At 55.8% G+C, this 22,101-nt stretch overlaps 8 protein-coding genes across 8 annotated transcripts; 7 read left to right on the top strand and 1 right to left on the bottom strand.

Annotated features, from left to right (window-relative positions):
* Window positions 1-426: 426 nt before the first annotated feature.
* Window positions 427-1,737, top strand: ISF_03800 (sulfide quinone-reductase; the record flags this gene model as incomplete). Its single annotated transcript, XM_018847406.1, has 1 exon — window positions 427-1,737. The coding sequence occupies one exon, from the start codon at window positions 427-429 to the stop codon at window positions 1,735-1,737; it is 1,311 nt and encodes a 436-aa protein (XP_018705613.1).
* Window positions 1,738-3,968: 2,231 nt separating this feature from the next.
* On the top strand, window positions 3,969-8,053 carry ISF_03799 (oxysterol binding protein; the record flags this gene model as incomplete). The annotated part of the gene is made up of 3 exons (XM_018847405.1): window positions 3,969-3,988; window positions 4,262-6,791; window positions 6,842-8,053. 3 exons carry the CDS (start codon window positions 3,969-3,971, stop codon window positions 8,051-8,053), a joined length of 3,762 nt encoding a protein of 1,253 aa, XP_018705612.1.
* Window positions 8,054-9,102: 1,049 nt separating this feature from the next.
* Window positions 9,103-10,264, top strand: ISF_03798 (acyl-CoA thioesterase II; the record flags this gene model as incomplete). The annotated part of the gene is made up of 2 exons (XM_018847404.1): window positions 9,103-9,225; window positions 9,320-10,264. 2 exons carry the CDS (start codon window positions 9,103-9,105, stop codon window positions 10,262-10,264), a joined length of 1,068 nt encoding a protein of 355 aa, XP_018705611.1.
* A 2,076-nt stretch (window positions 10,265-12,340) lies between these two features.
* Window positions 12,341-13,938, top strand: ISF_03797 (candidapepsin-4 precursor; the record flags this gene model as incomplete). The annotated part of the gene is made up of 3 exons (XM_018847403.1): window positions 12,341-12,668; window positions 12,753-13,766; window positions 13,823-13,938. The coding sequence occupies 3 exons, from the start codon at window positions 12,341-12,343 to the stop codon at window positions 13,936-13,938; spliced, it is 1,458 nt and encodes a 485-aa protein (XP_018705610.1).
* A 747-nt stretch (window positions 13,939-14,685) lies between these two features.
* On the top strand, window positions 14,686-15,253 carry ISF_03796 (hypothetical protein; the record flags this gene model as incomplete). The annotated part of the gene is made up of 3 exons (XM_018847402.1): window positions 14,686-14,888; window positions 14,975-15,111; window positions 15,165-15,253. The coding sequence occupies 3 exons, from the start codon at window positions 14,686-14,688 to the stop codon at window positions 15,251-15,253; spliced, it is 429 nt and encodes a 142-aa protein (XP_018705609.1).
* Window positions 15,254-15,639: 386 nt separating this feature from the next.
* ISF_03795 (Molybdopterin biosynthesis MoaE) lies at window positions 15,640-16,213 on the bottom strand (the record flags this gene model as incomplete). The annotated part of the gene is made up of 2 exons (XM_018847401.1): window positions 15,640-15,992; window positions 16,057-16,213. The coding sequence occupies 2 exons, from the start codon at window positions 16,211-16,213 to the stop codon at window positions 15,640-15,642; spliced, it is 510 nt and encodes a 169-aa protein (XP_018705608.1).
* Window positions 16,214-17,395: 1,182 nt separating this feature from the next.
* Window positions 17,396-19,798, top strand: ISF_03794 (D111/G-patch; the record flags this gene model as incomplete). Its single annotated transcript, XM_018847400.1, has 4 exons — window positions 17,396-17,697; window positions 17,856-17,920; window positions 17,972-18,174; window positions 18,227-19,798. 4 exons carry the CDS (start codon window positions 17,396-17,398, stop codon window positions 19,796-19,798), a joined length of 2,142 nt encoding a protein of 713 aa, XP_018705607.1.
* Window positions 19,799-20,230: 432 nt separating this feature from the next.
* Window positions 20,231-21,700, top strand: ISF_03793 (WD40/YVTN repeat-like-containing domain protein; the record flags this gene model as incomplete). Its single annotated transcript, XM_018847399.1, has 3 exons — window positions 20,231-20,327; window positions 20,410-21,238; window positions 21,301-21,700. The coding sequence occupies 3 exons, from the start codon at window positions 20,231-20,233 to the stop codon at window positions 21,698-21,700; spliced, it is 1,326 nt and encodes a 441-aa protein (XP_018705606.1).
* Between the last annotated feature and the right edge of the window lie 401 nt (window positions 21,701-22,101).

Raw genomic sequence — 22,101 nt, 5'->3', positions numbered from 1 at the left:
AGACATATCTCGACAACCAATGCTCATCAATCCATTAACTATACTCCATGTACTTTTTTTTTTTGTTATTATTACTTTCCCTTGCTTCAGCAGGCCGACGAGCCGTGCGGTTCATCGCCGTCTTGCGGTGGTGGAGTGCTGCTAAAATCACGCAATTGATACAGGGCGCCCCGAAAGAGGCAAGACTGGGGAAAAAATGGACTGACTTATGATAAATGAAGATGTTGACTTTTGGACATTTTTGTTGTATTAGCAATCACTTTCCTGTGCTTCACTTGATTCATAACCCGGTGCGTTGGTAGTCTCTGTTTCATCGTGCACCTCACCCTCCAGTCGGGCGTCCACCCACCCTCATTCACTCAATCATACACCTCCCTCACAACCTCTCTCACTCACTTCACATCTACACCAACCACCGACATCGCGATGCGCGCTCGTTCTGCCGGCACCGCTCTCTCACGAGCCGGCACCGCCGTCTCCCCGCGTGTCCTCGCCGCTCCTCACATCCGGACCCTCGCAACCACCGCCACCACCCCCGTCACCGGCTCCTCGCGCAGCCACAAGGTCGTCGTCGTCGGCGGCGGCGCGGCCGGCGCCAGCGTCAGCCACCAGCTCCTGCGATCCGGGCGGTACTCCCGCGACGACATCGCTGTCGTCGACCCCGCGCGCTGGCACCACTACCAGCCCGGCTGGACGCTCGTCGGCGGCGGCGTCAAGGACAAGGAGGACCTGCGCATGCGCATGACCGAAGTCCTGGACCCGCGCCTCGCCCATTACGACCAGCCCGTCCAGGGCTTTCTTCCCGACGACAACGCCGTGAAGCTGGCGTCCGGCGCCCGCCTCCAGTACGAGCAGCTGGTCGTGTGCCCCGGCATCGACATCTACTACGACAAGATCAAGGGCTTGCCGGAGGCGCTCGCGGACCCGGCGGCGCCGGTGTCGACGGTGTACGGGTACGAAGGCGCGGACAAGGTGTTCCGCACGGTGGAGGCGCTGCGTAGCGGAAAGGCGCTGTTTACCCAGCCCGCGGGCATGATCAAGTGCGCCGGCGCGCCGCAAAAGGTCATGTGGCTGGCGCTGGACCACTGGCGACGCGCGGGTCTCTACAACAAGGCCGGCGGCGGCGTCGACGTCACCTTTGCCACGGCGCTGCCGGCCATGTTCGGCGTGCCCAAGTACAGCGCCGCCCTCGAGGCGCTGCGCGTCGAGCGCGGCGTCGAGGGGCTCTTCCAGCACGACCTGGTCGAGGTCGACGGCGACCGGGCCATCTTCTCCGTGACCGACGCCGCCTCCGGCTCTACGAAGACGGTCACGCGGCGGTTCGACCTGCTGCACGCGGTGCCCAAGATGGGCCCGCACGCGTTCGTCGCGCGCAGCCCGCTGGCCGACGCCGCGGGGCTCGTGGACGTGCACCGCACGCCGACGGCCAAGACGGCGGCGGCGGTGACCGCGCAGGCGCCGGTGGTGGTGGCCAACCTGCTGGCGGTGGCGGAGGGCGGGGAGCCGGCGGCGGAGTACGACGGGTACACGTCGTGCCCGCTGACGACGGAGCGCGGCAAGGTCTTGCTGGCAGAGTTCATGTATGGTGGGCAGCCCAAGGAGACGTTCGCGGCGTTCGGGGTGGACCAGGCGGAGCCGAACCGCGCGTTCTGGCACCTGAAGAAGGACTTCTTCCCTTGGGTGTACAAGAATTACATGGTCAAGGGGACCTGGGGCGGCCCCAAGGGATTTCTTTGAACGGAGAGAAGGGAGGTGGAAGCGAGCAAAAGAAGTTGAGGGATTGGAGGGGGCAGGGGCAGTCGTCGATAGTAATGAAATGACTGCTTTGTATTGCAAATAGAAGGTGTCAAAAGGAATGTAACAACGCAGATGCTGGCACCTTCTCACATTGACTTGACTGCGTAGCAGATTGTTACATGAACTCTGTTGCTACGTACCGCAGCAGAAGGTAGACCTATTCCTCTGAAACATTTCTGTCGGATTTACAAGTACTAAACTTCAGCCATGGATGTACTCTTTGTTCTGGTAGCTAAGCCATGTTTATGACTGATTGACCATGGGCACAAGATCTACGTTTGCATCTTCGCTGCAAGACTCCCCTCGAAATCTACGAGACCCCGCCTGTCCATGGACAGCGAACAGTCCTGCCGCGTCTCGCTTCACGACAATCGGGTACAGCTGTGGAACAGTCGTGATCTGCTTGATATCAAAGAGCAACTCGCCGACTGCAAGACTCGGAAGGCCTTTACTGTGGGCTAAATTGACGGCATGACGTTGTGTAGAGAAAACCTCGGGTTTAACATGGGATCGCCAACATGGCAAGAACTATCTACTTGCGCAGATACCTCTTGCTTACCCATTCGAGGAAACTGCGTGCCAAGTTTCACGAGCACTGGCGACTCGTGAAAGAACACTCATTGCCAATATTGTGCGACCTGTTGATGATTGTTGTACCAATTTTGTTCAACGAGTCAGGGTGCCTTTATGCGTCTCTTCGTTGAGACGCCGGTTTACTAATGCATGTCGCAGAAAACCTTGGACAGACGCGGATTTCCCTCGGACGGTGGAGATATGGAAGGAATATGGGGAAAAAGGTCAACTTTCTGATTTCTCCTGAGGACGAGTTGCTGATGGGAAAGCTGTCAGACATGGATCTTACCCTGAGAAGGGGCATGTTAGTCCTTGACAGGTAGACCGTGGCCTGTGCCTATGGGCGCCTCGCAGCTGTAACGGAAGGACTGGTCCTATTCAAAGAGGAGTAAGTAAGATAGATAATGAAATTGGTTCCACGGGAAGAGGAGCGGCCTCGTTTGCGGCCATCATATAACCTCAGCTGCATGCTGGTCCACGCCTCGCAGTTCGGGGGCTGAATGGTGCAGTAGTGAGTACTGTAGGTAGCGGCATGCGACGTGTGACATGCGGGCTGCGCCATCGTCCAAACCTTATGCTGCTCGTTACGCCGCCCAAGTGCAGCTCGGGCTGATCAGCAAGTTAGTTAGTTCCCTACAAGGTGATGACGGATAGCGGCCCTGCACTAGAGCAGGATAAGACGTCATTGCTGTGAGGCCTCTGTCGATCAACCTTCGGCGGCGTGAACCGGTCGCCAACGGCGGCGGCGCGGCGGCGGCGTGGTGGAATCACCAAGAGGCCAACATTATAACGCGCATAGCTGCTAGAGAGGCTTTGGCTGGTGGCTGAAGGAATTTTTGCCGTTTCCGTAATTGAGTGGTGATGGTGGCTGATGGTGATGTCGTGGTAGAAGACGTTTCCGTTTGTAGGTGGTCTTTTTGAGCCGAGTTAACAAGAGGGCTTCGACCAGCAGCAAACAACCCCGCTGTCAGCGCCTCGCTCATTACACAAGGAGTAGCACAATTGTCCCTTTCTCACCATCACTGTCATCAGTAATTATTAATTGGCTGTTTGAGCATCAAATTGCCCAAGTCTCTTGAGCTCTGTTGCTTCGCCATCCCACTGCTCGTCTGGCACTGCCGCTGCCACTTCCTCGCTGCCTGGGCTATGTATGTACTGTACTGTAGGTACCTTAGTATGCACCTACAGCAACTACAAGGTACAGTACTGCTGCATCATCATTCCCAACAGGACAGCCTCTGTTCCACTGTTGCTGCTGTCAGCATGTCATCTTGGACACAAGCAACATACTTACATAGTTCCAGTAACCAACTTAGATTTACCTTGTTTGACGACCTAGGTTTACCTTGACGACGACTTGACCACTTTCCCTCGGCCCATTCCAGCTGTTGCACCCAGCGTCAGCGCCAGCGCCAGCGCCAGCACATAAGCTCACAAAGCTTGCTTGCCGCCCCTCATCGTCAAAGGAGGCCCCCCCGCCAAAGGCTGCTGCCAAATCAGGGGCAGGAAATAAAACCAAGTCTTCGTCAAATTACTCCAAACTTGCTCCCGCACCTTAGGCAAATTATCAAAGCAATTAGGCAAGCTTCAGCTTCACCATGTCGGACGCTGGCGATAGGTATGTGACTTTCTCCCGCCCGCTATGGCCCATAGAAGTCCATGGCCCTCCTCGGTTACTCGAACTCTGTTCCCCTCGAATCAGTCCACATGCTTGTTTCCCAGTCGCGTAGTGGACCAACCAACTGCACTGCCAAGTGGCCGTGGTCAATCGTCATCCCGCTTCTGCAGTTTCCCTCCCCCCCGCGCCCGGGTCGTCCTCTCCCGTACCGATCGTAGACGGCCTGACTCTTACTCACCACCTTGCATCATACAGTACGCATAAGCGTTCCAGGTCCTCGGCAGCCTTCGCCCTGCTTAGACGACGAGATACCCGCGATAACGAAGAATCGGGCTCCGACGACGCTCGATCCACCCCTGGAGGCGCAGCATCTCCCAAGCAGCCTTCTAGGTCTTCGATCCTACCCATTTCGCGCACCATATCCCACACAAGCAAGCTCTCCTTGAGCAGAACGCCTTCTCAACAACAGCAGCCCCTGCAGCAGCCGCAGCAGCCACAGCAGCAGCAGCAACAACCATCGCCGCCTGCCATGAACCCCTCAGCGGTCTCCGCCCAGGACAGGGTCCCTAGTCTCGAGCAGTCTGTTCGCAAGTTCCGTGTTGTCGAGGCCCTGCGCAATGGCGACACGGCTGCCATTTCGAAAATCATCCGCGACTCAGCTGACAGCGCGCGTCGCACCAGCACTTCCTCCAATGGCGCCTCTACTGCAGCTGCTCCTACAGCTCTGGAAGACACCACCGTCCTCCACCTCGCCATCCAGTGCGCCGAATTTCCCGTTATTGAATACATCCTATCCGATGGAGCTGGCATTGTCGATGTCAACGCCCGCGACCGCGATGGAAATACTCCCCTACACATTGCTGCCACCCACGGTCGCACCGCTGCCGTCAAGCTTCTCCTCGAGCAAAAGGCCACTAACGAAGCCCTCGTGAACCTGCAGGGCAAGTTTCCCATTGATCTCGCCAAAACCCCCGAAATCTTCCAGGTCCTTCAGCTGTCGCGCTCGCTCTATACCGACGAGAAAGTACGAGAGGTCCAGGAGCTCATCGCAAGAGGCGACTACGACGCCCTCGCACAGGTCCTCGAAGAGCCACGCCTTAAGGCTGTGCTCGACATCAACAGCCCCGAATTTGTGTCCGAGCCCGTCACTCTAGAGACAGGAGGTACTCTGCTCCACGAAGCGGCTCGCAAAAAGAACATCGCCCTCATCCAGGTCCTGCTACTCCATGGTGCCGACCCCTTTCGCCGTGACCGAAAAGGCAAGCTGGCGCAGTCCATCTCCCACGACGATAGTATCAAGGTCATCCTCAAAAAGTCACCCGCTGCCGTGGCTGCCCAAAGAGGTATTCAAGAAAAGGCTGTTTTAGGCCAGGCTGCTACGCAAGGAGCTACCACCGGCGCTGGCGGCGAGCTAGTAGCCGGCAAGGAAGCCCGCGAAATGAAGGGTTATTTAAAGAAGTGGACTAATTACCGCAAGGGATACCAATTGCGATGGTTTGTCCTCGAGGACGGTGTGCTGAGCTACTACAAGCACCAGGATGATGCTGGCTCGGCCTGCCGTGGTGCCATCTACATGAAAATTGCTGTTCTGCACATGAGTCCCGACGAAAAGACCAAATTTGAAATCATTGGGAAGTCCTCAGTCAAGTACACGCTCAAGGCCAACCACGAGGTCGAAGCCAAGCGTTGGTTCTGGGCCCTCAACAACTCGATCCAGTGGACCAAGGATCAAGAGAAGGAGGAGCAGAGGCAAAAGGCCAGAAGTGCCGAGCTTCTCCGCCAGGCCAAGGCCGACCCTCATGCGCTTACGGTCCAGGAATCACATAGTGAGAGTGCAAGCATCTCGGATCGCCGCCAGAGTAGTTCGCATTTGCCGACACGTTCAGTCTCAAGCGCTAGGCTCTCCCCACAAAAGAACGATCTCACAAGAGCTAGTACTACTGGTAGTATTGACGAGGAAGATGCATTTGAAGCTACTACTGACGGCGGAGCATCGCGCGTTCACGATGGCGCCGCCATCATACCGGGAGAGGAAGACGATGACGATTATGACGACCATAGCGTGCGCCAAGACCCTGGTGCAACAAAGGATGCTCTCAACATCACGGCACAATCGGCCAAGCTGCAGCTCGAGACCATGACGGGTGTTCACAACGCTCTGATGGCTGAGCTATCACAGCGACCTGCTACCCCGCTCTCCGATACCAAGGTTACACAGGCTCTTTCAACATACGATGCAGCTATCCGCAGCCTGACGGGTCTTCTTGGCGATCTTTTGAGGATATCCAAGGACCGCGATGCCTTTTGGAAATACAAACTCGAGCAAGAGACAAATATGCGACAGATGTGGGAAGAGAGCATGGCTCAAGTTGCGCGAGAGCAAGAAATTCTTGAAGCTCGTGTAGATGAATCAGAGAAGAAGCGCAAGCTCACCAAGAAAGCTCTACGCGAAGTTATGGAAGGGGGAACTCCTCTGGAGGGGACGCCGGTGCTGGAAAAAGCACAGGAGGATGTTCAAATTGCCCCTACATCGCCGGGAGGCCGTAGCCTCACACGACAGAAGACGGCGCTCGACCAGATCGCAGACTTCTCCGATTCCGATTCCGACGACGGGGAGGAGTTCTTTGATGCGGTGGACTCTGGTGAAGTGGAAGTGACTGAGCTTCCCGAGTCACAGCCTACCGAACCGCAAGCCGTTGTTTCGTCTAGCCTGGACCTCAGTCCGTCGTTCAAGGGCTACGAGAATGGTATCCGACATCGACTCAAGATGGATGCGGATGACCGTCCCAAGATTTCTCTCTGGGTTAGTTAATTGCAAGCTTGTGCTTATGACAACATTCTGACGTGATACAGGGTATTCTCAAATCTATGATTGGCAAAGATATGACCAAGATGACCTTGCCTGTATCTTTCAACGAGCCCACGTCGCTGCTGTACCGATGCGGCGAAGATATGGAGTACTCTGACCTTCTTGATATGGCGGCGTCCCGGCCCGACTCCTTGGAGCGGCTAATCTACGTGGCGGCTTTTGCCGCTAGTGAATACGCTTCGAGTATTGGTCGTGTAGCAAAGCCGTTTAACCCTCTTCTCGGAGAAACGTTTGAGTACGTTCGTCCCGATAAGAACTACCGATTCTTCACAGAGCAGGTCAGCCACCACCCGCCTATTGGTGCCGCTTGGGCCGAGTCCCCCAACTGGACGTACTGGGGAGAGTCAAATGTCAAATCCAAGTTCTATGGCAAATCTTTTGATGTTGCGCACTTGGGTACTTGGTTCCTCAGAATCAGGCCGACCAACGGTGGCAAGGAGGATTTCTACTCGTGGAAGAAGGTGACGTCGTCGGTCATTGGCATTATTACCGGCAACCCTACAATTGACCACTACGGTACCATGGAAGTGAAGAACTGGACGACTGGAGAGGTTGCGATCCTTGAGATGAAGCCGCGCGGGTGGAAGGTTTCAAGCGCATACCAAGTCGCGGGCAAGGTTATGGATGCTGATGGCGGAGTGCGGTTCAGCATGGGTGGACGGTGGAACTCGAAACTGTACGCGCGACTGACACCGGGCTACGAAGCCAACCTCGACGCGTCAGGAAAGGGAGGCAACGATGAGACGTTGCACAACGGTGGAATGACAGACCCGAGCCGGGCGTACCTGGTGTGGCAGGCGAACGAGCGACCCGGCGGGATTCCCTTCAACTTGACGCCGTTCGTGCTGACATTCAACCACATCGACGACAAGCTGCGGCAGTGGATTGCGCCGACGGATTCGCGTCTGAGACCTGATCAGCGTGCGATGGAGGATGGAGAGTATGACTTTGCAGCGACGGAGAAGAACCGGCTGGAGGAGAACCAGCGAGCGCGCCGGCGGAAGCGGGACGAAACCGGGGAGCACTTTACGCCGGCATGGTTCAGCAGAGCACGGTGCGAGGTGACAGGGGAGCAGTACTGGCAGTTCAACCACAAGTATTGGGAGCAGCGCGCAAAGGCCGGGCCGGATGGCGATGCGAACGCGTGGGCTGGGCTGGAACCCATCTTTCAAGATGCAGAGGAGGCGAAAGAGTAGGGAACAGGGATAAACAGCGGGTGTTGAGTATGGGAGGGCGGCCGTAAATAGTACATGGGATTGGCGGCTATTAATTAAACGGGAGATGATTTAGCTGTTGAGTTGAGCGATTGCCGGTTTCAGGGATGTAGGCGACTCTGATGCTTTGTCGTAGCAGTGGCTGTCTGATAGGCATAGGCATAGGCATCTCACGGGCCGCGGATAGATGGAACAGGAGGAGACCCCCTTTCTCTTTTTAATGCTTTATTATTCTTATTTTTCTTTCGCCATCAAGCGGATAGCCAAGTTTCTCTCTGGTCAGTCAGTGCCATTAGATCAGACTGGTGGGGTGAGGACGGAGTTTCCATGGACTTTGGACTTGTGCCCAAATTTAGCGGCTTTGCATAACATTTGACCTTTGTCCAGTGACATGACACCACTGTTGCAAAGTCCGGAGAACAAAGAAGTGTCCCGTCTGAGCACAGTTTGATCTAGCTACTATTATTGATTGGTAATGAACGTATCACGGGCCCCGCCGGGGACCGAGGGACGCAAGGCAAATCCCCGACGAGGCCGGTTTCTGACAGCTGAGTTTATGTTGGCGTCGCAATCCGTCTTGACTAGTTCTGACCTGGCAAAGTTGTCGTCCATAGTAGCAGGTAGGCGCAGAACTAGTCATGGCCCAGTGCCAAGTCAGCCAGCCAACCAACCAACTGGCCAATATTAGCATAACGCCGCCTCCATCAGCATCAAGAGCCTCGGCTAATAAAACCAACTTAACCAATTGGATCTGACACCATCTAAAAGCTCGGCCCGCCAAACGCCCATCATCCCTTTCCTTTCCCTATTCCATCCATAACCATAACATTGACTATTCCAACATCTCCAACACCTTACGTCACTCAACTCACTACCTCGGCGAGATTCCATTCATTTTGCATTTCTTGACGTTTGTTCGGCCAATCGTCAGCTCGGCGTTGCCACATACGTCGGCTTTGCCGTTTGCCGCCATTCTACGACGACGCACTTGACGGACGGACAACATCAATTACATTTCCAAGATAAGAAAAATGCCCGAGACGAAACCCGCGTGGGACGAGCGGACGACGCTTCTCCGGCCGCCGCCACCGGATCCGAACAAGGCGCCGATTGAAAATGTGCTCGAGGTGACGGAGCTGGCCATCCTGGGACCAGTACGTTGTTGCCTTGCCCTTCCCCGGTCGCTCGCTGCTACGATGCGCCACCCAACCGACGAACCCCAGCATCGCATTGACTAACCCAACCCAGGACATCTTCACCAACGCGCGCGAGCCGTGGCACCCGCCCGGCGCCCGCGGCATCTACGGCGGCTCCGTCATCGCGCAGTGCCTCGCCTCCGCGCAAAAGACCGTCCCCGCCGACTTCCTCGTGCACTCGTGCCACTGCTACTTCCTCCTCGCCGGCTCCGGGACCACGCCGATCCTGTTCCACGTCGAGCGCGTGCGCGACGGGCGCTCCTTCGCCACGCGCACCGTGCAGGCGCGCCAGCGCGGCCGCTGCATCTTCACCACCACCATCTCGTTCACGCTCGAGGGCAGCGCCGGCGAGGGCCAGGTGCACCACGCGGCGGCGCTCCCCGAGGGCGTGGCGCTCCCGCCCAGGGACTGGGACGAGGAGGCCGAGTGGGAGAAGCACGGGCCGGTGCAGACGCTGACGGTGGCGCGCGGGGAGGAGGACGACGAGCGGGTGCCGCTGGATCGCCGGCGGCACATGCGGTGGTCGCGGATGCGCGGGACCATCTCGGAGGCGGGCGGGCACCAGGCGCACCTGAACGCGCTGGCGTACATGTCGGACAGCTGGTTCATCGGGACGGTGTCGCGGCTGCACCGGCTGTGGCGGATGCCGTTCGCGCCGTCCGACGTGGCGGAGCTGCCGGACAGCGTGCGCGCGCAGGTGACCAGCATCCTGGCGGGGGACGGCTTCACAGAAGCAGACGGGCCGGCGGCGTGGGAGGAGCGGCCGCGGCTGGGGATGATGGTGAGCTTGGACCACAGCATCTATTTCCACGCGCCGCGGAGGGTGCGCGCGGACGAGTGGATGCTGAGCGAGATGCAGAGCCCGTGGAGCGGTGATGGGAGGGGCTTCGTGGTGCAGAAGATCTTCGCGGCGGACGGCACGCTGCTGGCGAGTTGCATGCAGGAGGGCGTGGTGAGGCTGGACAGCAAGGGGAGGGAGAAGGGGGCCAAGATGTGAGTGAGGCGCGGCATGGGGATGAAATAGAAATCGTCGTTTGTTTTACTTGATATCAAGTAGTCTAATATAGAATGTACATCAAACTGAGCTGCTGGCCATGTTCAACAGTGCACTTTGGTTGGGTGTCAGCAAGGATTGCGAGACTGGACGGATATCACTGTGATTCTTGTGCTCTTTGACAAGGCCAAGCCGAATAGGCTAGGTAAAGCCCGTGCTGCGACATTCATCTCATGTTGTTTCCAAGATGGGGCTGTTGGTTTAGAATGGTCATCTACGGTCAAGGCAGAGCAGACCACGGAACCAGCTGCGAATCAAACCAGCGCTGCAAATAGCCAGATCGGGTACCAATATACGAACTAGGTAGGGTATTATCACCATCCGGATAGATTGATTTTTGTATCTATATCGATCTGTTGCCTTGCCAAGCGACCCAAGGGTCCCCTTGTAAGCTGGACCAATAGTCTAGCGGGGGCACCAGGCCGCACCATGATTTCTGCTCTTTCTGCTTCTCCAATTCGGAGATTTTTTTTTTTTTCATTTCCACTGGTTGCTGACTATAAGACATGATTCGCAGGAGCGAACGGCATGTCACTGGAAATTAGTATATTAATTAGTATGCTACATGGTCGACGTTTATACAGGTACTTGTGCGACGGCGCAGCTTATTTATCAGTTAGCGACTGGTGTCAGCCCTGTCACAGTCACAGGCGGGGTCAAGTGGACTTGGTGACGTTACTGGTAGGTCTTAAATAAATTTGGCTTTTTGCTCCTTGTAACTTGGCGCCAACTTGTGCGGCACGGGAAGAATGCGAACCGAGAACAGCGACGGTGCTGTTATTTTCGTAGGCGAGTATTGCTTATGCTGGTGGGGGAAGAACTCTGATCGTCGTCTCGTCTTGCCCGAATGCTATGCTCAGGCTGCGGACTGGATGATTCCAGAAGGGTTATCCAGTGCACTTCGGTTGGGTTCATCACCCCGGAGCTTTTTCTTCCCTTGTCTCGCATTGTGTCGCAGGCGCCTGCATCAGATCACCGGGCCACGACCAACCAATGGACACGGGGCTTGGCGCACTTCCTCGGCGACTCCTCGTTTTGGATGGCGATGCGGCATTGCGAACATTGCGAACGGTGAGGGAAACCTGTGACTGGAGGCGCAGCAGATGCAGCGACCGTTCATCGCGGGGCGGAAAATTACAATTCTCCGCAAGGTGGGTGATGCCATGCGACTGGTGGGCGAGTCATCCTCAAGCCACCCATCATCTTTGTTGTCTCTTTGTCTGCCAAGACCGCACGCACCACCACCAGCTTTACCGACGTCGCTAAATTGGACGAGGCTGCCTACCACTTTACGTATGCATGTATCAACCGAACCGGCTGGGGTTGAATTTCCGTGAGTTGATAGGTAGCTTGTATTATTCAACAGCAGTCGGGCGACTTGTTAAAACCTGATAATTTAGTACTACCATTACCTGAGATCCTTCCAGTGGCGAGCAATGCCTCTGCTAGCGGCTCGGCAGCGTTGCCCAAGATCCACTGCAAGGCAGCCTAGTGGGCTTACCGGGCCTAAAATGACCTAAAATTAAGAGCTGGCGCTTCGAAGCCGGGCTAATAAATCCGCTAAATCCCAGCTTTCCAGGGACAGCGCTGGCCAACTAGGTAGGCCGCTATAGTATCCCTGTAACTTATCTGTAGCATTCTGTAAGCCCCAGTAAGTGAGGTAAGGTTACCTGTGTTTGTACGGGTACAGTGGTTAGTATAACATTATTGTCTGTTTTGACTGTGTCTGCCTTCGTTCAATTTGTGTGGAACTGAAAATAACCCGTGCCTGCCTGCATCTTCAGCCCAAATACGGATACAATGGTACCTATGTAAGTAGGTGTGCCAATACTTGGCTAGCCGCCAGCCTGCTCGTTTGTCCTCCTCGACTTCTTTTCTTTTCTCTTTGCCCCCCAGTATCACCGTATTCCCTTCTATTTACCCTCATTCTCTCCGTATTCCATTCTCTTTCGCGCCCAGCTAGACGCCGTCGTTCCTCTGTCCTCCCCAAACGGCCCCCGTCTGCTGCTAGACATCATCATGCGCAACCTCGTCACCCTCTCCACCCTCGCCGGCCTCGCTTCCGCTGGCACCATCACCGTCGACGTCCACAAGCAACTCGCCGCGGAGCTCTCCGACATCCTCAAAGTTCACCGACGCTCCGGCGATCCCATCGTCGACCTACAAGCCATCAACAATGTCACCGGCGGCGGCTATTATGCTGACCTGGGCATCGGTACCCCCCAGCAGGTACTGACCTTTCATCTCGACACTGGGTCTAGCGACACCTGGGTCAACCTCAAGGGCAATGACTTTTGCAGAAATGGTCGTCCAGAGCTTGGTCTTCCTCCCTCTTGCATGAAGCAGTGTATGTACCATAACTCAACAGCTCGCCACTTTGTTGCACCGTGGATTTCCAGCTCCGCTTCTCGTAGAAACTAACAGCACACAGTCGACCCTACAGCCAGTTCAACCTACCAGACCGCAATCAGGGGCGGGTTTAAGATCAGCTACCTCGACGGCAGCACTGCCTCTGGCGACTACTTCAACGACACTGTCACAGTTGGTAACAACTTTACAATTACACAGCAGCAGCTCGGTCTCGCCAGAACGAGTGGCAGTGCCACCGGCCTCATGGGTCTAGGCATGAGCGTCGGTGTCGCCGCCAGGAAGGAGTACCCTACCGTCATTGACAACCTCGTCTCCCATGGCGTTATAGAGACGGCTGCTTTTAGCCTCTACCTCGACTCCATAACCGAGAGCCACGGCAGCTTCCTCTTCGGTGGCATCGATACCAAAAAGTACATAGGCGACCTCACCACCCTTCCTCTTGTCGCCGACGACATCCACGGCTCCGAAAACGTTACCTCGTACGCCGTTAACCTCCTAGGGGTTTCCGCCGACGGCATCACCATCCCCAGTCTCAAAACCAAGGCCATCCTCGACACGGGCGCCACTCTCGTCCTGCTTCCCGGACGCATCGTCAAGCCCATATACTCCAAGCTCGGCGTTGTCTCCGTCACTGACGTCGCCACGCCCTTTATCGACTGCGCCGCTGCCAGCAAGCAGGATAGCAAGTTCAAGTTCAACTTCCAGTTCAACGGCAAGACCATTTCCGTTCCTCTCAAGGAAATGATCATCAACTCGTTTGCAGATCACCAGGATCTTTTCAAGAGTACAACCTTGAGAAGCCTGTTCAAAAATATGGACAAGGTCTGCATGTTTGGCATTGCCAGCGCCGACGACTACAAAACCCAGGAGCCCGATCCGTTCAGCACCGGTGGTAGTTCAGCCAACCAGCCCGAGTACGCTCTTCTCGGTGATACTTTCCTACGCTCAGCTTATGTCGTCTATGATTTGGAGCGCAAGGAGCTGGCCCTCGCCCAGGCGTACCCCAAATCCAATGAAAGCAACGTTGTTGTGCTCAAGGCCAACAGCCCGATCCCTTCGATTAAGGGCATGGACGGTACGTCTTTTGCCATTCCTGTATTTGATTTGATTCCCGCTAATAATTACTTGCAGCTCCTTCCGAGGAAGAAAGTACGAAGAAGGACAGCGCTGCTGGCATTGCCCGCGCCCCTTCGGCAGCTGCAGCTGCAGCACTGGCGCTTGTCGCCGCTGCTGTCGCCGCTCTGTAAATAGAGCCCGCTCACGATTCATCAAGACTACTGTAAATAATTTCAATGTACACGACGGGCTATTTTACATGTGGGGATGAAGCACACGCCAAGGGTGCGAAGCTATTGCCTACATTTTATAGAGTTAGACCAAGTTGGTTACGTTATAAGAGCATGAGGAGGTTCAACAATGCATAGACCTGAGTTACGGCCATATACATAATAGATTTTACTTGAACTTATATTCTTGATAACACTGTACTTGAAACTTGATGGTTTTCATTGTTTGAGCGCGAACTTGTTGCTGCCTTACAAGTCAAGCGCGACTCGAGTCGTTCCAAACTGGTCGGCCGCCGACATGAAAGATCTGCCACAACTGCAAGCCATGCAGCTGTCAAAGCAAAGAGTCGAGTTTGCGGGACGCGAGCGTGTTATACAAAATTCATCACCATACCGATATCTCTTTGGCCCCAAGATGCGAACTGCAAGATGGCGGATGACGTGCCCTCAATCGGGCACCCTGATGGCCCAACACCCAGCCGAGTGCGGGACGACCACTGGCGCATACAGCAACCCTTTTGGCCAAGTCCTCACGTTTCTTTTAAAGAGCACAAAAGGTCAAAAGGGTAGTTTTCTCTCTCTTTCTTTTTTTCTTCTCCATTTTTGATTTTGAACCTTTTTCTTCTCTCTTCTTCTTTTCTTCAACGGTGTACTGAATTTCCCAATTCCAATTCTCGAAGCCAACTACAGCAAAGGTACCCCACCACCATGGACGAATGCTGCTGCGACCGCGACGACCTCGACAAGATCGCCAAGGGCTGGTCGATTGCCATGTTCTATTCCAAGGAGCGCCTGCGGCGCGTGTACGAGCTCGATGATGCGCAACTGGGCAAGGCAGTGGAAGACGGGAAGCTGATCCTGGAGACGCTGTGCCTGTTTGTGCACGCCTGCATCAAGCGTGGGCAGTATAGGTGCGTTGGCCTCTCTCGACGGTGATAGGAGCTTTGTTGAAGAGATTAAAATAATGGGTGACTGACTGACGTGTCGAGGAGGATAGGTTGCCTGCAGAGTTTTGGCGCGTATTACAGATCGAGTACGGCATCGTGGTATACCCATCCGCGCTGACTGATGACGTGGACGTCCAAGGGCTGGGTGTGGATGTGACATTCACCGACGCCTATTCAAGACACATCAGTATGTTGATTTCTCTCCTAAATTTTCTTTTATTCTTTTGCTAACGGCTGCAGTCATGTTTGGTCGATGCTCCAGTGCCTGCCACCCGCCGCCGTGTCCATTCCAATACCTCCAGGAACCGCCGCCCGTATACCGAAAATGAGCTACAACATGGGCCACTGCAGGAGGTCCGGAAGAGAATATAAAGAAAATAAAGCATAAAGTCGCGGCGGCTATAAGACAGTTGCAGTACAGGCAAGTAAGGAGCATGGTTCGGTGCGCGGCGATGGCGGGGCTACATTGACGAAAGCATGAAGGCGCAGGAAATGATTTGACAGGCAATTTGTTTTTGAATATAAAGTTGTATTCTGTATATATTCAATAAGATTGGATTTCTTCCATTCGGAAGTAAGCCCACGACACCAACATGTCCTTTCGCCGCGTATAAATGTGATGGTACAATCATAACTCGTCCGCGTACACAGTGTAATAAATACCCGAAAGGCTTATCCAACGAAAAACGAATCAAGCTCAACTGTTGGAAGAAATTCACTCGGACACCTTCTCGCCCACCGCGCCGTCCCTGTTCGCGCGCCACACGCCGCCCTCGTCACCCTCAAACTCCTCGCGCTTCCACACCTCGACCGAGTCCTTGCAGCGCTCCAGGGCCTCCTCGCCCGCGCGCCACGCGGCCTGGCGGTGCGGCGCGGACACGGCGACCAGGATGCTCTCCTCGCCGACAGGCACGACGCCGAGGCGGTGGACGAGGGCGACGCCGCGCAGGGCGTGCTCGGCGCGGACGGCGCGCGCGATGCCGAGCATGGTGCGGAGCGCGCGGGGGCGGTACGCCGTGTACTGGAGCTGCTTGACGGGCTTGCCGGCAAAGTTGTCCCTGGTGGTTCCTGCAGGGGGGGAAGTGTTAGAAGGGAGGAGAAAATGAGGGGAGAGAGGGAGGGAGGGCGGTACCGGCGAAGAGGACGATGGCGCCGGCGGAGGGGCTTCGGACGAGGTTCATGACGGCGGAGGGGTCGAGGTGGGAGTGGGTGAGGGCGACGTGGCACCCCTCTTCGGAGAGCTGCCACGGACCGCCGCTGTCGTCGTTGTCGTTCGGTTGGGAGGCCATGGTTTATGGAGGGGGGAAGGGCTGGGGATGAAAGGAAGGCGAAGAGTCAACGAAAGGGCTGAGGCTGTTGTAATTGTAAAGCGGACGGCGCTTGGGGGAAAGTGCCCCGCCATTTGCCCGCCTGATCGGCCGCCGCCGCTACAGGCCGCCGAGAGGCACCCGATCCTCCGGGTATAAAGTTGGTGGCTCTGGCGGAATGGTGATAACGATGTGGAATTTCTTTGAATTGATTGTTGGTTGTACGGCAGCAATCTCCTCTGTCCAAACCAGCGTTGGGTATATATACATGACAGTCAGGATGGCCGATTAATACCACCAGAGAATATCTTGGTAGCTATGAGCGATCCATAGGTAGACTCAAACTTTGGAAGAACCTGTGCTTGGGGTTTTATGATTAATTTTTGTTGCTGACCTAGTTGATGTGAGCAGTTGCCGTGTTGCTCTACAAGGTAAAAGCTGTCCGCACAGCTACATCTCTATCCGTACTTACGAACATAACGAAGCCGTTCACAAGATAAAATATTGCCTGGCTAGATTTTTAATATAAAATGGTAATGGGACAATGTGAATATTATTAATATGGTTTTATTTCTCAGCTCTGAGATTCTTTCTTCTACAAAACCGAAATGCTCGTACTAACTAACTAATAGGTACCTGTGCAAGGCAGCCCCACCGTCAGTTACTTGAACAGATCCGCTACGCTGCCAGATTCTCTGCTTCTGCAAACCTCCAACCAGCAACCAACAACCGTAGCCCCTTGATTCTGCAACTTTGCCAAACCGATAAAACGCCATCGCCAATACGATTGGTACCTGGAAAAACTTCCATCGCCACGATGAGCGACGCCCACGACGTACGGCACGGCGCTCGCGACCGAGACGACTGGGACCCGGATCGAGCATTCGACAGGCACAACCAAGACAGACGAGACGATTACTCGCGACCGAGGCAGGGTAAACATCTAACCTGAAACTCTTCCCAGAGATTCATGCTGTTTTTTTCGACCGCTCTGCCGTCTCCAGTCAACCCATACCACGCATTTTCAGGCGCGTTGGGCTAACTTCCCCACGGGACGCCGAGATTCTTCCAGATCTCCTCCCCGACAAGATTCACATAGGAAACCTGGCTGGCAGCAGAGAGATATGCAACACGATACGCAGTATGAGGACTACCCGCGCCACCATGGCCGCCATGGCAACGGAAGTGGAGGTCGAGAGCGAGACCGCAGGGACCGAGATTCCGCGCGGGACGACTATGACTCCATGTACGACGAAGGGCCTCGCCACGACTCCCGCTCTCGGTACCTCGAGGACGAAGGGCCTGCTACACACCGCGATAGGCCAAGTGATCGAGACGAGTCACTGCGGCGCTCACATTCCCGGGGCAGGTATCGAAGTCGCTCGCGGAGTCCTGCTCGCGACGCGGGCCGACCCTCAGACACTGTCATCCTCGAAGGGCTCCCGCGCAGCATATCCCAGAACGAGGTTCGTCATCCACGGAAAGCAGGACGCCAGAGCGGTCTTCCAGGACTCTTGCGCCATTGCCCAACTAGCCGCCATTTGGCATGCGTGCCAACAAGTTCACCGATGCTTGCGGCATGAACCCCAGGCTAATGCAGAGCAAATACTTAGCTTCGTGAAAGCCTCCTAAGCAATTCCATCGCTTCGGAGAGTCCATCATTTGATGTTCGGATACCCTCGTCGAAAGGTGTGTGCTCAGAAGTTCATCGATGCGTATATCAGCAACTAATTGCTTCAGGTCATCGACGGGCATTTATTCAGTTTGATCACGTCGATCGTGCTATCGACTTTGTTCGAGAGCACTATCCAAAGATTCTCATTACTTTGAGACACTCAACTGATGAGGTACCAGACGGCCAGTTCGATGCATACTTGCATTATGCGCGATCCAGAGACGATGCTGAGCCACGAGCCCCCAACACAGATTGGATCTGCCCGCAGGTAAGCTCTGAGACTAATAAATGCCCTGCCAAAACACTACTAACCTACTCAGTGCGAGGCCTCCAACTTTGCAACCAGAACTGTCTGTCGAGGGTGCGGCTGCTACCCTTCTGGTGTTCACTGGGAGCAAAGCCTCACTGGTGCTGCAGATGCTGCAGAGTCTCCGTCGCAAATTCTCGTTGTATTTCCTCTTCAGCCATTTGTCGATGAGGAGATGCTTGCTCGAGAAATGCAGCGGCTCGAGCTTGAGAAGGTCGACCCTGTGAGAACCAGTGGCGATGCACCGAAACTCAAATCTACTGCACCGACCAGCACAGGACAGGGCTATGGCGCATCGCAGGGCTCGCTGCACAGGGTCTTCCTCATGCGCGATTCGCAAACAGGCGAATCATTTAGATACGGGTTTGCCGAGTTTTGGACCGTCGAGGACGCCGCTGCTGCCCTGAAGAAATTCAACATGGCCCGAAACTTTAGCATAGCAGGCTGTGCTGTCACCATCTCCACGATTCACTTGGGTGTGTTCCTGCCAGATGATACAGAACCAACTCCTGCGACGGAAGGCAAGACATTCTATCCACTCTTCAACCCATCAATACGCGTGCGCTACAGAGACGAACACGTCTACCCCAGTCAACGCATGGTTGCGCCTGATGCCCCACCAAGCATCCAAGAAAAGGCTGCTTCTGAAGAGCAAGATGAGGCAAAACGAGCAAAGAAGCGCAAGGCGGACGGGAATTTAGGCAACTCTGCGAAGAAGCCCCTCGCCATGGCTGGGAAAATGGCAATGTGGCAGCGCAAACATGATGAGATCCGCGGACAAGACGCACCACAAGATGGTTCTGCAGATGGGACGAAGCATCAACCACCGAAACTGTCCTCAGCGAACGTCACTATCAAAATATCACTCTCCTCTGCGTCCAAACTTATTGGCCAGGCCGATAAACAATCTGCTGGTGCCGGGACGGATACACCGGTGCCCATGCCAAAGAAGGACACGGAAGAACCTGAGTCGTACTTGGACCGAGATCGGTTAATGTGCCTTATTTGCATGCGCAAATATAAGTCGACTGAGGAGGTCAACATCCACGAGCGGTCCAGGAATCACAAAACAGCCATGGAAACCTCAGAGCTGGTTAACGCTGCATTGCCTCGCTTAGCTGTCCGCGACAAACGATTGCAGAAACAGGGCAAGTCTCCCGCGGCGTCTGCTTCGGGGAGCGCAGGTGATAACTCGGCTGGCGGCGACAGCCAGTATCGTGACCGCGCTAAAGAGCGACGCGAGGCGTATAGGCAGCCAAAGAAGCCGGTGGCTCAGCACGAACCATCAAAAGACAAGTCCATTTCTTCTGCTCCTGCCGCCACTACAGCTCCTGCAGTATCTAAAGGCGCGAATTTGCTCGCGAAGATGGGCTGGACGGCGGGTGCTGGGCTCGGTGCTAGTGGCGAGGGGCGGACCGAGGTCGTTGAGACGAACGCGTACCAAGAGGGTGTTGGTCTCGGTGCCGAAGGAAGCAACCTAGGTGATGCGGCAGAACGTGCAGGCCGCCAGACACGAGGGGGGTATGCCGAGTATGTCAGCTCTGTGCAGGACAAGGCTCGGGAACGGTACAACAAGCTTGGATAAGCTGGATTATGAAAGAGGAGAGATGGCTTGGCTCTACTGGAATGGGAGGAAACAGCCATTACATATTTACGGGACTTGATTAATAAAGCACAGCATATTACAAGCCTTTTTATCTACATCTATTGTTTCATGAAGAATACTTGAGATACTCGTGGATTGTTGCTGGTAACCTCAGCCTTGTGATGTGCGTCGCTACCATTGGCTCAGCACCCACCAACAGCTCCCCGCAGTGGAGCGCAGACGCAAGGCTGACAACACCAGCGTCCAAAATTTTGAATTTTTTTTGGAGTGCCATTTTCTGAGAAGGCCGATTCTTTGCATTGTTCTGTTGTGCAGTACTCTCGCCATTTTTTCACTTTGACACGGGGCCCAACGAACATATCATTGAATAGCGGTGTACATATTTGCAGCCCTGAGTTTTCTTCATCCACAATGGATGCCCCAACCGCCCAAGTCAAGGTGATCTTCACCACCAACGAGGCCGACTTGGAGCTTCCCGAATCCAAGCGGCAACTACTCGTCCCAGCCGGTATGTGCGCTTTCAACTCTGGAAGGCTGTGATTTACAGAAAGGTCTCAAGCACGGCAGTATCCCTAACCAAAAGAACGCAGACATCAAGCGCTATGGCCTCTCCCGCATCCTCAACTCCGAGTCCATGCTCGACACCGCGTCGCCGATCCCGCTCGACTTCCTCGCCAACGGCGCCTTCCTCACAACCTCGATCGAGGAGTACCTCGCGACCGAGGGCCTCTCGTCTGAAAGCACACTGACGCTGCAGTACGTGCGCAGCCTGCTGCCGCCGTCCTACGAGGCGAGTTTCCAGCACGACGACTGGGTGGGCGCCGTCGACTGCCTGTCGGCGACGTCGGCTGCCGGCCGGCGCGTCGGCGACGACAACAACGGCATAGTCAAGGACCGCATAGCCAGTGCCTCGTACGACGGCCTCGTGCGGGTGTGGAACCCCCAGGGCGAGGTCGTCGCCACGTCGACGGCGGGTAGCTCCGGCGGCGGTGGCCACTCAATGCGTCTCAACGCCGTGCGGTGGCTGTCGACCAAGCAGATCGCCTCGGCGGGTCTGGACCGCAAGGTCGTCGTCTGGGACTACACCGACGCAAGCGACAACGGGTCCTCCGGCTCGCTCCGGGTCAACATGGAACTCTGGGGCCACGAGAAGGCCGTGCTGTCGCTGGACGCGAACCTGGCGAAGCGCCGCCTGCTGACGGCCTCGGCCGATGGCCGCGTCGGCCTGTGGTCGACGTCGAAGAGCACCGCACCGCAGGCCGACCCGGAAAGCCTCCCGAGCGCGCACACGACCAAGAAGGCGCGACTCGCAGGCGGCTCGACGACCGCGCAGCGCGGCCCGCTCGCCATGATCTCAGCACACGAGGCTGGGGCGCGCGTCACCGCGGCGCTCTTCCACCCGCACGACGCGACGGTGGCGTACACGGCGTCCGAGGACCACACGGTGACGACGATCGACCTCACGACGGGGCGGACGGCAGACCGGCTGATCACCAAGCACCCGCTGCTGTGCGCGGCGGGGACCCGCGCGAGGCGGCCGCGGCGACGGCGGCGATGACGCTCCGCGGGCACGTCAACATGGTGGTCGCGCTGGCGGCCGGGCCGGACAACGACTACTCGCTGGTGTCGGGCGCGCACGACGGCACATGCCGCGTGTGGGACCTGCGCAGCAGCGCGCGCGCGGTAGACGGCGCGGAGGGGGGCGTAGTGAAGCCGGCGTACACGATCGGCAGGGAGTGGCTCAAGGGCAAGAAGCTCCCGCCGGCGGGCGACGGCGCAAAGGTGCTGACGGTGGCGTGGGATAAGACGTGGGGTATCGTGAGCGCCGGCGAGGACAAGAAGGTGCAGATTAATAGGGGGCACGGGTTGCTGGCGGAGTAGGCAAGGCTGATGATGGGAGGGGAGGGCGAAGGGGAATAAAATGTATATACATGATCAGACTATGATTAATTTCAGGACAGAAAGAATCCATGACACCGCTGCGTTATGATTTCGAAAGGGGGAACTCGAGTAAATTGATGTACATGAGCGACCTTTTGGCTTGACCTCTATATAAGTGTATTGCATGCGTATGCTCGGTGAGTGCACCTTCACGTTGTAGTAGTCAAGATCATGACATTCCCGGTTGCTGCAGTCGACCTGACTTGGGTATATTAGTAGAAACGTTGATCCATCAACAGGGTCCAGAATCAAACTGGGTGATGGAGTCTCAAGTCCAACTGCTGGAAAAGGCTTCTTTAAGACTACGCATTATTTTCATGAATGATTTCATGAACGAGGAC

The sequence above is a fragment of the Cordyceps fumosorosea genome, assembly GCF_001636725.1.
Source record: "Cordyceps fumosorosea ARSEF 2679 chromosome Unknown scaffold_7, whole genome shotgun sequence".
Lineage (NCBI taxonomy): Eukaryota > Fungi > Ascomycota > Sordariomycetes > Hypocreales > Cordycipitaceae > Cordyceps > Cordyceps fumosorosea.
Note: the sequence above shows the minus strand (reverse complement) of the source record. Positions and strands in the feature narration are given on the sequence as shown.